General features: G+C 41.1%; 1 protein-coding gene across 2 annotated transcripts in view; it reads left to right on the top strand.

Annotated features, from left to right (window-relative positions):
- UGT8 (UDP glycosyltransferase 8) overlaps positions 1–12,630 on the top strand; it is a 93,817-nt gene that overhangs the window by 76,688 nt on the left and 4,499 nt on the right. For both annotated transcript variants that reach the window (XM_061164142.1, XM_061164140.1), the window contains 2 exons: positions 7,756–7,898; positions 10,122–10,198. In XM_061164142.1, coding sequence (XP_061020125.1) covers positions 7,756–7,898; positions 10,122–10,198 — 220 coding nt within the window. The remainder of the gene's footprint in view (positions 1–7,755; positions 7,899–10,121; positions 10,199–12,630) is intronic.

The following is a 12,630-nucleotide window of genomic DNA, read 5'->3' as shown; positions in this document are numbered from 1 at the left end:
CTGCTCAGTACTTAACCTAGTACTCTGAGGACTGTGCTTTTACGTACATTGTGGAAATCACAGAGTTCTTCCCCTGGACAAATAGCAGGAAAAACCATAGAGATAGGCTGTGGGTTTGGGCCTTTGCAGAGCCCAGACATCCACGCTCCGTTCCTGCCCTGCCATCTAGTGGAGCTGCATGCATGCAGTGCTGGCCGTGTGTTTGCTAAGTCGCTTGTCATGCCCAACTTTCTGTGGCTCTGTGGACCTTAGCCCACCAGGCTCCTCCATCCATGAGTTCTCCAGGCAAGAATACTGGAGTGGGTTGCCATTTCTTCTTCCAGGGGATCTTCCTGACCCAGGGATCAAACCCGAGCCTCCTACATCTCCTGCATTTACCACTAGTGCCACCCGGGAAGCCGCAGTCCTGCTCAGTTAAGTATAAGGGACCGAATGCATTTCTCAACTCATATGATATGTGAAATGATGTGTTTATGCTGTACATATATGCATAAATATCAATAACATACATGAGAAAGTGGCACTGCTAATAAATGGTGAAAGTGAAAGTTGCTCAGTCATGTCCAACTCTTTGAGACCCCATGGACTCCATGTGACAGTTCCTGAGATTCTCCAGGCCAGAATACTGGAGTGAGTAGCCTTTCCCTTCTCCAGGGGATCTTCCCAACCTAGGGATCGAACCCAGGTCTCCTGCATTGCAGGTGGATTCTTTACCAGCTGAGCCACAAGGGAATCCCAAGAATACTGGAGTGGGTAGCCTATCCCTTCTCCAGCAGATCTTCCTGACCCAGGGATAGAACTGGGGTCTCCTGCATTGCATGCATTGATGTGTTAAAAAAGCCAAGTCCTTACATGGAAAGTAGTAAGAAATTTAGCAGTGCGAATATTAAAATGTTTTGTACCAGTAAGTACACCTCTTTGACACAGGCACAGAAATAGATGGATAGGTCAGTGGAACAGAATAGAATTTAGAGAGAATTCTCTGGCAATCCAGTGGTTAGGACTTTGCACTCTCATTGCTGAGGGCGTGGGTTCAATCCCTGATCAGGGAACTAAGATCCCACAAGTCATGAGGCATGGCCAAAAAAAAAAGAAATAGAATTTAGAAATTGACTGAGAGGGTGGCATTTCAAATAAATGAGAACAAGGTGAAATACCTAGGAGTGTTGAAAAGGCTGGATATTTGGTTTAAATGGATCCCAGTCTCATTCTTTCTTCAAAAAAAGAAAAAATATCTAGATGAGGAAAGGTTAAAAATTAAAGAAGCAATATAAAATCACTAAAATGAAGTAGAACTATTTAAAAGATAATCTTAAAGTGGGAAAAGTTTGCTCAGTAATTTGAGAATAAACTCAGACACCACTTAGGAGAAAGCATTTATCCTTCTGGCAAAAAAAAAAAAAAAAATAGTTGACGGAAAATTATAAAGCTAGAATACTTAAAGAGAAACGCTACATTCAGTTCTGAAGTTAAAGTGAATCAGGTGATGCTACGTTGGCAGCATCTGCTAAGAGTACTGTACAGAATGCTGGAGAACAAGAGATGAAAGCGACTTGAATTTGTGTTTCTCTGATTTTCCATCTGAGGCTAAGCAGCTTTCTGTGTTATACCGTCTGCTTTTCTTCTGTGGAATAGGTGTTTTCTCAAGTTGTTTGGCGTGGGGTTTCCCCATTATTTAAGTATTTTTTTTACCTGTTTATTCTGTTTTGAAGTATAGCTGGTTAACAAAGTTGTGGTAGCCTCCGGTGTCCAGCAGAGGGGCTCAGCCGTGCGCACACACGTGTCCATTTGCCCCCAGCCTCGCTCCCGTCCAGGCTGCCAGGTGACACCGGCAGAGTTCCCTGGGCTCTTGTGGGTTACCCATTTCCTCATTATTTTGTTCTACGTATTAATTCTTTATTTTGTGTGTTACAAATACTCTGCATCCACTTATGGTTCTGTGGCTTTTTATTGATAAAATGTCTTCCGTTCTCTAGATGGGTATTGTTCTGTGGTCGTATCTGTCCGTCTTTTCTTTATGACTTCTGGGGCATGTGACTGGCCCAGGAAGGCCTTCCCCATCCAAATACAGTGAAACTATCTTTGGGTTTTTTTCAAGTACTTCATCTATTTTAATTTAGTTTAACTTTTTAATCCTTCTCCGGTTTGTCTTAGCGGAAGGATCTAGCTCACTATTTTTTCTGAACCCGTGGCTGGAGGCCTCACTTTCATGCTGATAAAGATGCTGACTCCCTATCCACAAGGCAGTCTATCTTGTCTGCCACCTCATGGATCTCTCTTCTGCTAATACTGAAGACATGCATTGTGATGCTTCTAGATTCAAGAGTGCATTTTAATATCTTGAAGGGTAAACTCTGGTTTTTTCAAAAGTTTTTTGGCCTTTTTTTTTGGCCTTTCTTATACATTTTCTTTTCTAGATAAATTGTAGGCTCAGATTTTTAAGTTCTGTAACAGTCCTTTTGGAATGTAGGCTGAGGATGCATTGAACTAAATTTTATAAAGGATCAGCATCTTAATAACATTGATGTTTCCTTCCCAGCCCATGTTACATCTCTCCATTTGAATAGATTTTCTTTTTTGTCCTTAAGTAAAGTTTTCTTATTTTCTTTCTGTGGATCTTGTATATTTTATTAATAAGTTCACTCTAACTCTTAAATGTGTATTATTTTTGTTGATATCTTGAGGGTTTTTTTTTTTTAGTCCAATTTTTTAAGTTAGTGTTTGCCACAGGCAGGGGGATTCTAAAGTATCTATAATTTTAATAATGGTAAGTTTCTGGAATTGGGGAAATTTTTTTTACATTAATTACATTTATTATGAAGGGTGGAGAGCGTTTTGTGAAGAACTGTTATTAAAACAATTTACATGTTATAACCAACGGAGTCTTAAATTCTAGAAAATGCAGTATGTGTACATAGAGTTGAGATGCTGCCTGGCCTCCGAGCCCTTTGGCAACCTAAGCACACTTTTCAGTGACGTTTCAGTTCCAGAGTCTTCACCATGAGCTGAGCAAATGCTAGACCCCCTCAGTCTCTAGCTCCTGCATCTACTTATATTACCTGAGGGTCACTGAGCCAGTCAAACCCCAAACCCAACCCCTTCTGCGTACTTGTAGGACATCAGTCACACCAAACCTTTTCTGAATTTACGCGGCAGATTGGAGACCTTGGGGAGGGGTTCCATCCCCCGGTGGCCAGGTGGCCCCGGCCCCTCCCTCTCTCCACTCCAATCTCTCACTGTCCTCTTCTCCTCCCGCTCAGGACAGAGAGTTGGGAAATCACCTTGGGCCTCGGTCCCCACATTAAGCCAAGGGCAGTCGGTACATGTACGTAAATCGCTTCAGTTGGGTCTGACTCTTTGCGACCCCATGGACTGTAGCCGGCCTGGCTCCTCTGTCCATGGGGTTCTCCAGGCAAGAATACTGGAGTGGGTTGCCACACCCTCCTCCAGAGGATCCTCCTGACCCAGGGATTGAACCAGTGGCTCTTATGTTTCCTGTTTTGACGAGAGTGTTCTGTACCACTAATGCCACCTGGAAATCACAAGCCAAGTGCAGTATTACCTTCTAAAAATTCTGAGTATTTCACCTGGAGGGAGTGAACCATAATGAATAAAAGTTTTTCTAGTCCCTTACATACCAATAAAGACAATATACTTGAATATATTCTTCTTATGGCTAATGACTATGATAGGAAAAGCTGGAAAAATAGGTTTATGATTTCATTGTGTATCAAGCAAAACAGAGAACAAACAACTGAAGAAGTATCTGTAACTTTATATGTATCCATAGAGTCAGTTGAAACTTAAAGACCTTCTAAGTCCTTGGGAGACAAAAATTAAATAATGTTATTCCCATCAGTTAGTCGCTCAGTTGTGTCCAACTTTTTGGAACCCCATGGACTGCAGCATGCCAGGCTTCCCTGTCCATCAGGAACTCCTGGAGATTGTTCAAACTCATGTGCATCAAGTCGGTGATGCCATCCAACCATCTCATCCTCTGTTATCCCCTTCTCTTCCTGCTTTCAATCTTTTCCAGCATCAGGGTCTTTTCTAGTGGGTCAGTTCTTCACATCAGGTGGCCCATAGTATTGGAGTTTCAGCTTCAGCATCAGTCCTTCCAATGAATATTCAGGACTGATTTCCTTTAGGATGGACTGGTTGGATCTCCTTGCAGTCCTATGGACTCCCAAGAGTCTTCTCCAACACCACAGTTCAAATGCATCAATTCTTCCACGCTCAGCTTTCTTTATAGTCCCAACTCTCACATCCATACATGACTGCTGGAAAAACCTAGATGGACTAGACAGGACCTTTATTGGCAAAGTAATGTCTCTGCTTTTTAATATGCTGTCTAGGTTGGGCGTCTTTTAATTTCATGGCTGCAGTCACCATCTGCAGTGATTTTGGAGCTCAGAAAAATAAAGTCTGTCACAGTTTCCACTGTTTCCCCATCTATTTGCCATGAAGTGGTGAGACTGGATGCCATGCTCTTAGTTTTCTGAATGTTGAGTTTTAAGCCAACTTTTTCACTGTCCTCTTCCACTGTCATCAAGAGGTTCTTTAGTTCCTGTTTGCTTTCTGCCATAAGGGTAGTGTCATCTGCATATCTGAGGTTATTAATATTTCTCCCGGCAATCTTGATTCCGGCTTGTGCTTCATCCAGTTTGGTATTTCACATGATGTACTCTGCATTTAAGTTAAATAAGCAGGGTGACAACATACAACCTTGACATACTCCTTTCCCAATTTGGAACCAGTCTGTTGTTCCATATCCAGTTCTAACTGGTTAAGTTGCTTCTTTACCTGCATACAGATTTCTCAGGAGACAGGTAAGGTGTCCTGGTATTCCCACCTCTTTAAGAGTTTTCCACAGTTTGTGGTGATCTACATAGTCAAAGGCTTTGGCATAGTCATACGTAAATATTTTTCTGTAACTGTCTTGCTTTTTCTATGATCTAACAGATATTGGCAATTTGATCTCTGGTTCCTCTGACTTTTCTAAATCCAGCTTGAATATCTGGAAGTTTACGGTTCACGTACTGTTGAAGCCTGGCTTGGAGAATTTTGAGCATTACTTTGCTAGTGTGTGAGATGAGTGAATTCCATGGGCAGAGGAGCCTGGTGGGCTACAGTCCATGGGGTCACAAAAGTCAGAGAGGACTGAGTGACTAACACTTCACTTCACTTGAACATTCTTTGGCATTGCCTTTCTTTGGGATTGGAGTGAAAACTGACCTTTTCCAGTCCTGTGGCCACTGCTGAGTTTTCCAAATTTGATGGCATATTGAGGGCATCACTTTCACAGCATCATCTTTTAAGATTTGAAATAGCTCAACTGGAATTCCATCACTTCCGCTATCTTTGTTCATAGTTATCACACCATTGTGGTTATCTGGGTCATGAAGATCTTTTTTCTATAGTTCTTCTGTGTATTCTTGCCACCTCTTCTTAATATCTTCTGCTTCTGTTGGGTCCATACCATTTCTGTCCTTTATTGTGCCCATCTTTGCATGAAATGTTCCCTGGGTATCTCTGATTTTCTTGATGAGATCTCTAGTCTTCCCCATTCTGTTGTTTTCCTCTATTTTTTTGCATTATTTTTCCTATAAGGTTTAGTATTTTTGAATGTAAACATTTTGGAAATAGCATTGGCCCTGAAATTTTTGGCTTTAGAGAACTGGATAGTTGGTGAAAAATTATTTGAAGACAAACCATAGGGAGAAAACACCATATGTATGCAGATCATTTTACTGTGCTATGTTTATATTTGTTCTAAGTACTCCTAGCTTAAGACAGTATATAAAATGTAAATTCTGAATCAGTTTGCTGTGTTTCTTACTTTGAATCTTCAAATTTCACTGTTAAATTTTTGGCACATGTGACATTCTTGATAAATGTGGTAGCATATAAGTTAAAAGCTTTAATCTACAGTTGATATATTCTGTTTCTTTTATATATTCATTAATAAGTAGAGTTTCCTGGAAAATGAGATATTTTGATAAGATTTTCTTCCTTTCCAAATAATGATAGCCTATTTTACTCATTCAGTAGCTGGAAGGATGTACTTCCTTTCCATCTTCATTCTTGGTCATATAATGACACTATTCACTAATTCATTTGGGGCATAAAATGTAGTCCCCTCTTCCCTGCTAAGAAAAAGTGTAATAGAGCCAGTTAACACAGATCCCATTAAGTGAGAGGCAGGAAAGACAGCAGAGAAAAATCAGAACATATAGAGGCCTAACATTCCTGATAAATGCTTCGTATTGAGCTCCATGGTGATGCCATTGTGATGGTACTTCATACTGCACTTCTTACCTCTCAGCTGCAACTCAAATTATGCCAGGAAGTGGTGTGCCATAAAGAGCCCAGACGACACAGTCATCTTCTTCCTCCTGAACCAGAGACCTCCCAGGTCTGCAAGACGTAACTGAGACAGCTCACGCTGCCTGTTGTGACTGCAACATGGGACTGTCCCCTGTCTCCATGACTGTAATAGGGCCTAAGTGTTGCCAGTGGGCAGGATATTTGTTTTCCTTACCGTGGAATTACGTGTTCTTCAAAGCACTGTGGCTTTATGAATTTTCATATGGGAAACTGAAGCTCAGTGACAGAAGACTTAGTCAGAGGGGTGCCCTAAAAACAAGCTGGTGCCTATAGAATAAAATGCTGCCAGGGTAGTATTCCTTAAAACAAACTGCTTTCATCTTTAGCACAAATCAGTGATGCTGGCAGAAGGGTGTTAATGTGTCTTCCTATGAAATGAGTAATTCCTGCAGTTTGACAGTTTCCTTATTTAGTATCATATTTGCTATGGCCCCGTATCTATTAGCTGTAGATGGACATGTTTGATAATTTAGTGTTTTTCCACACAACAAGGGAAAGCTTCTGCTCAAAGATTTCCAGAACCCTGGGATGCCTCTGTATACAGTACATATGATTTCTGTTCTGTGTGAGTGGAACTTGAAGAAATAATTAGAGAAACAGTAAAACTTCTTAGGCCTATGGTTCTGTGCCCCTATCAGCTAATTCCTTCTCTTTCTCTGTTATATAATACAGTGCGCTTTTCAGAAATGAAAATTATCAAGCTTAGACCAAGTAAAATCAGCCTCCGTTCAGATCAGTTCAGTCGCTCAGTCGTGTCCGACTCTTTGCAACCCATGGACTGCACCACGCCAGGCTTCCCTGTCTGTCACCAACTCCTGGAGCTTGCTCAAACTCATGTCCATTGAGTCAGTGATGCCATCCAACCATCTCATCCTCTGTCGTCCCCTTCTCCTGCCTTCAATCTTTCCCAGCATCAGGGCCTTTTCCAATGAGTCAGCTCTTCGCATCAGGTGGCCAGAGTATTGGAGCTTCTCCCTGGATTGGTGTGGCAGTAGTAGTTTTTATTTTTGTCATATGTCTAATCTTTTAGGTATATCCTCATACAGATTTATCTCTAGCCATGTTTTAAACATAAGTTTCTTTTTTTTTTTTTTTTAGTTCTGTCTGAGATCTTAGGCCATTAATTGCTGATATTTTGTTGTTGTTTATTAATCTTACCAAATTAACTATATGTCCTCCTTATTTTAGTTAGCATCAGCAGGTGAAATATTTGAAAGAAAAGCATTTAAAGGAAAGTATTATATCCTATTTAGGTTCTAGTTGTTTAAGAAAATTATCTGAATGCTTTTTAAGAACAGAGCTATGATGACACTGATTATAAACTCTATTACTCCTTCATAAAATTAACAGCCGTGTTTTGACTTGCAGGATCTCCAAAGGTGGGTAAATGGTGCTAATGAGCATGGTTTTGTCCTGGTGTCTTTTGGAGCTGGCGTCAAGTATCTGTCAGAAGACATTGCTACCAAACTGGCCGGAGCTCTGGGGAGATTGCCCCAAAAAGTGATTTGGAGGTAAAGTAATAATATAGGTTGTTTCTTCACCACTGATTTTCCGTATCCTCTTGCTTAGTCCGCAGGTATAAATAACCACAACACACTGATACCTTGGCAACATCAGCAGGATGCCCTGACTTCATTTTGTTTCATAGTGTGTTGAAATCTAGGGATTAATTTATACAGTGCTCTGTGATGGATAGAGACATCTAGTCTATCGCATAAAAAGAAGATATGTGCATAGTGATGTGTCCTTGTTGATGTGCATTTTTACGTTACCCTGCTTTTGATGTCGTTCAGTCGTGTCCGACTCTTTGCGACCCCATGGACCCTTCTGTTATTTATCATCATTTAAAAATGTATAATTGCATGCATTTCTATGTGTGTGTGGGTTAGTCACTCAGTTGTGTCCGACTCTGCACCCCCATGGACTGTAGCCCACAAGGCTCCCCTGTCCATGGGATTGTCCAGACAAGAATAGTGGAGTGGGTTGCCATTCTCTTCTTCAGAGGATCTTCCCGACCCAGGGATCAAAGCCAGGTCTCCTGCATTGCAGGCAGATTCTTTACTGTCTGAGCCACCAGAGAAGCCATTTCTATATATTCCTTCAAATCAGTGTTGGAATGAGATTAGAAACTGATAGATGAATGATTAAATAGGTAAAATATTTCATGGAACTTTTCGGGCTCCCACTTTGTTTATAAATGCTTTCGATTCCTTTCATCCGAGAGACCAGGCCTTTAAAAATACCGTGACTTGCCAGTTAGTGCTGGTCAAAACAGACCCCGCTTCTTTTGGGAGGCACTGCCAGCACATGTCTGTCTCTGGAATTTCTTTCTTTTAATGAATTATTTACCTGTTTTTATTTTTTGTTTCGCTGGGTCTGCGTTGCTGCCCTCCGGCATTCTCTAGTTGCAGTGAGCGGAGGCAGCTCTTCGTTGTGGTGTTCGGGCTTCTCGTTGTGCGGGCTTCTGTTTTTGGGGCGCGCCCATGGGTTCTAGGGCACACGGGCTTCAGTAGTTGTGGCACTCGAGCTCACTGTGGATCCCGGGCTCGAGAGCATAGGCTCAGCAGTTGCGGCGAATGGGCTCAGCTGCTCCGGGGCATGTAGAGTCTTCCCGGACCAGGGATTGAACCCACGTCCCCGACATTGGCAAGCGGATTCTTAATCCACTGTACCAGCGGGGCAGTCCGGTCTCTGGAATTTCTAACCCGGTGTCTAAATGTGGCCCTGAGCGCTTACTTAGTGCATTTTTATTTAGTGCCTGCCCCCACCATTGAGCGTTAGGGATACAGAGGTCAACAAGGTCAGCCCCACACTGTTGAGCCTTTACAAGTATGCTGTAAGGAATGTGGTTTTCTCCCTTGTACAGACTGTGGGAGAATGAGTTCGCACTTCTTCTGGTGCGGCTCGGATGGGAAAGAATCTGCCTGCAATGTGGGAGACCCGGGTTCAATCCCTGGGTCAGGAAGATCCCCTGGAGAAGGGCATGGCAATCCACTTCACTGTTCTTGCTTGGAGAATCCCATGGACAGAGGCTACAGTCTCTGGGGGTTAGAAAGAGTCGATACGGCTGAGGGACTGACACTTTTCATTTCCTCCTGGCTAAGCTATGAAGTGGATGTTGGGTTTCCTGTGTTAGGCTTAACCCAGAAAGCGCCCCTTCTGTTAATTATTTGGGCCAGTTTGTATCTGCCCATTGCAGCCTCGTGCCTTTCGCTCAGTTGATGAGCTTGTTATGGTTTGTGTTTCAGAGACCAAGGCAGGAAACAGCCTGCACCTTTACCCCACAGCACCATCTCTGGGGCCCAGCCAGAGAGGAGTGCTTCCTACTTTCTCCTAGCTCTCGAGCCTCTCCTCGGGTTCTGGGTGTCCGGATGGGAAGTGGTGACTGCTAGGGGTGACCGTCCCTGCCTTCCTCTTTCACCTTCTGGATGCTCGTAGAAAGTTGACTTTCTAGCAGAGGTCCATGTGATTGCTGTTTTCCGCAGTTCTTTGAGAACTGCTGAAGGAACATGGATCTCAGTATAATCCAGAATGTTTCGTATTTGTCCCTCAATCAATGAAAATGTGAAAAAGTAACTAAAATGTTTGTTGTTATTGAAGCATGGCTTCTCTCTTAAGAATATCAGCAAAAGATCATGTAACGTTTATTTTAAACCTAGAAGTTTAACCAGACAGCTCATGCCAAGAGTCAGGTTTGATTTGTTGAAAGATTCATTGTCTGGTGTACATTTCAGGTTTTCTGGAACCAAACCAAAGAATCTGGGAAATAACACCAGGCTCATAGAATGGTTACCGCAAAATGACCTGCTGGGTAAGTCAGTGACCCCTGGGTGCTTGCTTGGCTTTTTGATTTTAATTGTGTAAATGTGAATTTTACACTTGAGTGGCTTCGATAGTATATGTGTGGTTTATAACAGAATCATTATATTCTCTTGCGTGCTAAGTCCTAGATTTCAGACCAACAAGTCAGATCTCCAGTTATTGGCAAATCATTTTAAAGTGTAACCATTTAGGCCTATAAATTAAAATGGTTAGACCAGTCACAATTTTGACTTTCTGAAAAATATACTTAACACTACATAAACTAGTAGGGGTAAAGCTATACCTAGATTGATCAGCTAAAAGTAGTCAAATTAAAAACAGTGAAAATTTAAGTTTGTCCTATAGTTTTATTATAGCTGTATCTAAGAAACCAGAGAAAGCTGAAGTTACTCATTTGTTTTAAACCACAGTTAAGCAGAAAGCCAAAAAACAGTCAATTTATTTCAACTTTATTTGAATCGTCTGACTAAATTTACTCCTAAATCACTGGGCAATTTTGAACACTTTATTTCTTTTGATTGATTTATTTATTGGGGTTCTGATCCTCAACTCAAAATTAAAATGCCAATTATATGCATATCTCAAGATTTGAATCTAAATAATTTAATTCTCTTTGATAAATGTAAAATGTAACTTGCTTTATTCATTAAATCTCTAGGAAAACATAATGCCATGTTATCCTTTAAGATAATACTTCCTAAGGAAATTATAAAAATGTTATTGATTTTGGCAATATCAACTCATTTATTTGTTCAATAGTACTAATCTTAACAGATTATATGAAAGTAGGTAAAAGCTATATTCTTAAAAATAGACTTTTAGAGAGTATCTTTTAGAAGCCGAATGGACCCTCTAAAACCCTGCAAATTGAATTTTGTAACTATAAAACAGCAAGTATAAATAATTCCTTTTCATCTAGTTTATTATAAATATTATTCTATAAATTATAAAAATGATGGAAAAAAAGACAATTTATCTTTTTTGATATTTTCATTTTTTTCTGTTTCTTATCTTTACTGTTATGATGTCAGATGCCATAGGAAGTAGGAAGGAAGCAGGAAATTTAAACATCTCCATATCTTGACCCTCAGCCATCTCGCCGCAACAGCAGACGCTGCTATCTGGGGTCATCAGAATTGGCTCCATGCGGTTTTTTCTCTGAGGCTACACAGCAAGGTGCAGCCGCACCCAGGGCCTCCCAAGTTCCCATCTCCTCCAGGCTCCTCGGAATCTCAGCTCCCTGCCTTTACTGAGATTAGAATCCTTTCATCTCCAGCCATGACCTCTGTGGATCCTCTGCTGGTTTCTAACTATGTTCAGAAGATTCCTCCAGGAACAGAAGTAGGAACCAAATCAGTGTCCCCTCCTCTCTCAGCGCATGCCCCTTGCCCTCCACACACCAGTTCTCTTTACTTTTTCACAGCTGACCTTGCTGGTGGTCAGGTTTCACTCAAAGAAAGAGAGTTCTACTGCTGAAAAGAAAGTTTGAAATGCACTGCCAGGGCAGATTGCTTAGTTGGGCTGAGATGAGAAGCCCCTTGAGGATCAGGGCCAGAGACACTGAGTGACCAGCCTGCTAGATGTTGGGGGTGGAGAGTCCTGGCGCCCCTTTGAGACCTAGGTTCATACGTGACATGTCTTTATTTTAAAGGCTCGTAGTTTTGCAAGCTGTAATTTCTCTCTGGCCATCTAACACCCATCTCAAGTGTCGTGTTTTATGTCTTATGTTCTTTATGCAAGTCTCTCTGCTCACAGGGAGATCTGGAGTTTGAAATACCTCACTAACTTTGATAAATTATCTCTTTTATCTCCATGCCAAGCAGATGTTACCTTATGTCCTGTCTCTTAGAACTAATTTTTGTATTTATCTGTCCCTGCTTGTTTTTATTCCTAAAATGTAGAGTTGGACCCTAAGATTGAGAAGTGCAGACCCTGCAGACATGGCTTGGATGTTGTGCATACTGAGCACTGTGCAATGTTCCCCTTGGATAAGCACAGAAATGTTTCTTGAACATCTGGAGTCCAGCCTCACATTTTTACATGTTTTTTTTTACAGGGTGTGTTTGACTTTAACATAGATAAGTGTTTGAGTAGCCAGAGTGGGTGTCTGTATTTAGTAGAATGTGGTTATAGTCTGGTATTTTTGGTTATTCCTTACTTTCATTGACCTCTTATTAATTACTGGCTATTTGAATGCAGTTGGTATTTGTGTTTTGAGAGAAGATATCGTAATATACTTCTTAAAGCTATAAATGTTAGCTACTTAAAATGGCTTTTAATTGATATATACAAATCTGATAATTTTGCCTTATAATAAACATTGTAATTGGCACAGAGTAGGAATCAGTGAAACTGTGTCTTTAAAAAATCTTATATCTGAAATGCATGTTTATAATGTCAACTTTTAAGAAATTTCTGGAA

The sequence above is a fragment of the Dama dama genome, chromosome 17 (genome assembly GCF_033118175.1).
Source record: "Dama dama isolate Ldn47 chromosome 17, ASM3311817v1, whole genome shotgun sequence".
NCBI classification, from domain to species: domain Eukaryota; kingdom Metazoa; phylum Chordata; class Mammalia; order Artiodactyla; family Cervidae; genus Dama; species Dama dama.
Note: the sequence above shows the minus strand (reverse complement) of the source record. Positions and strands in the feature narration are given on the sequence as shown.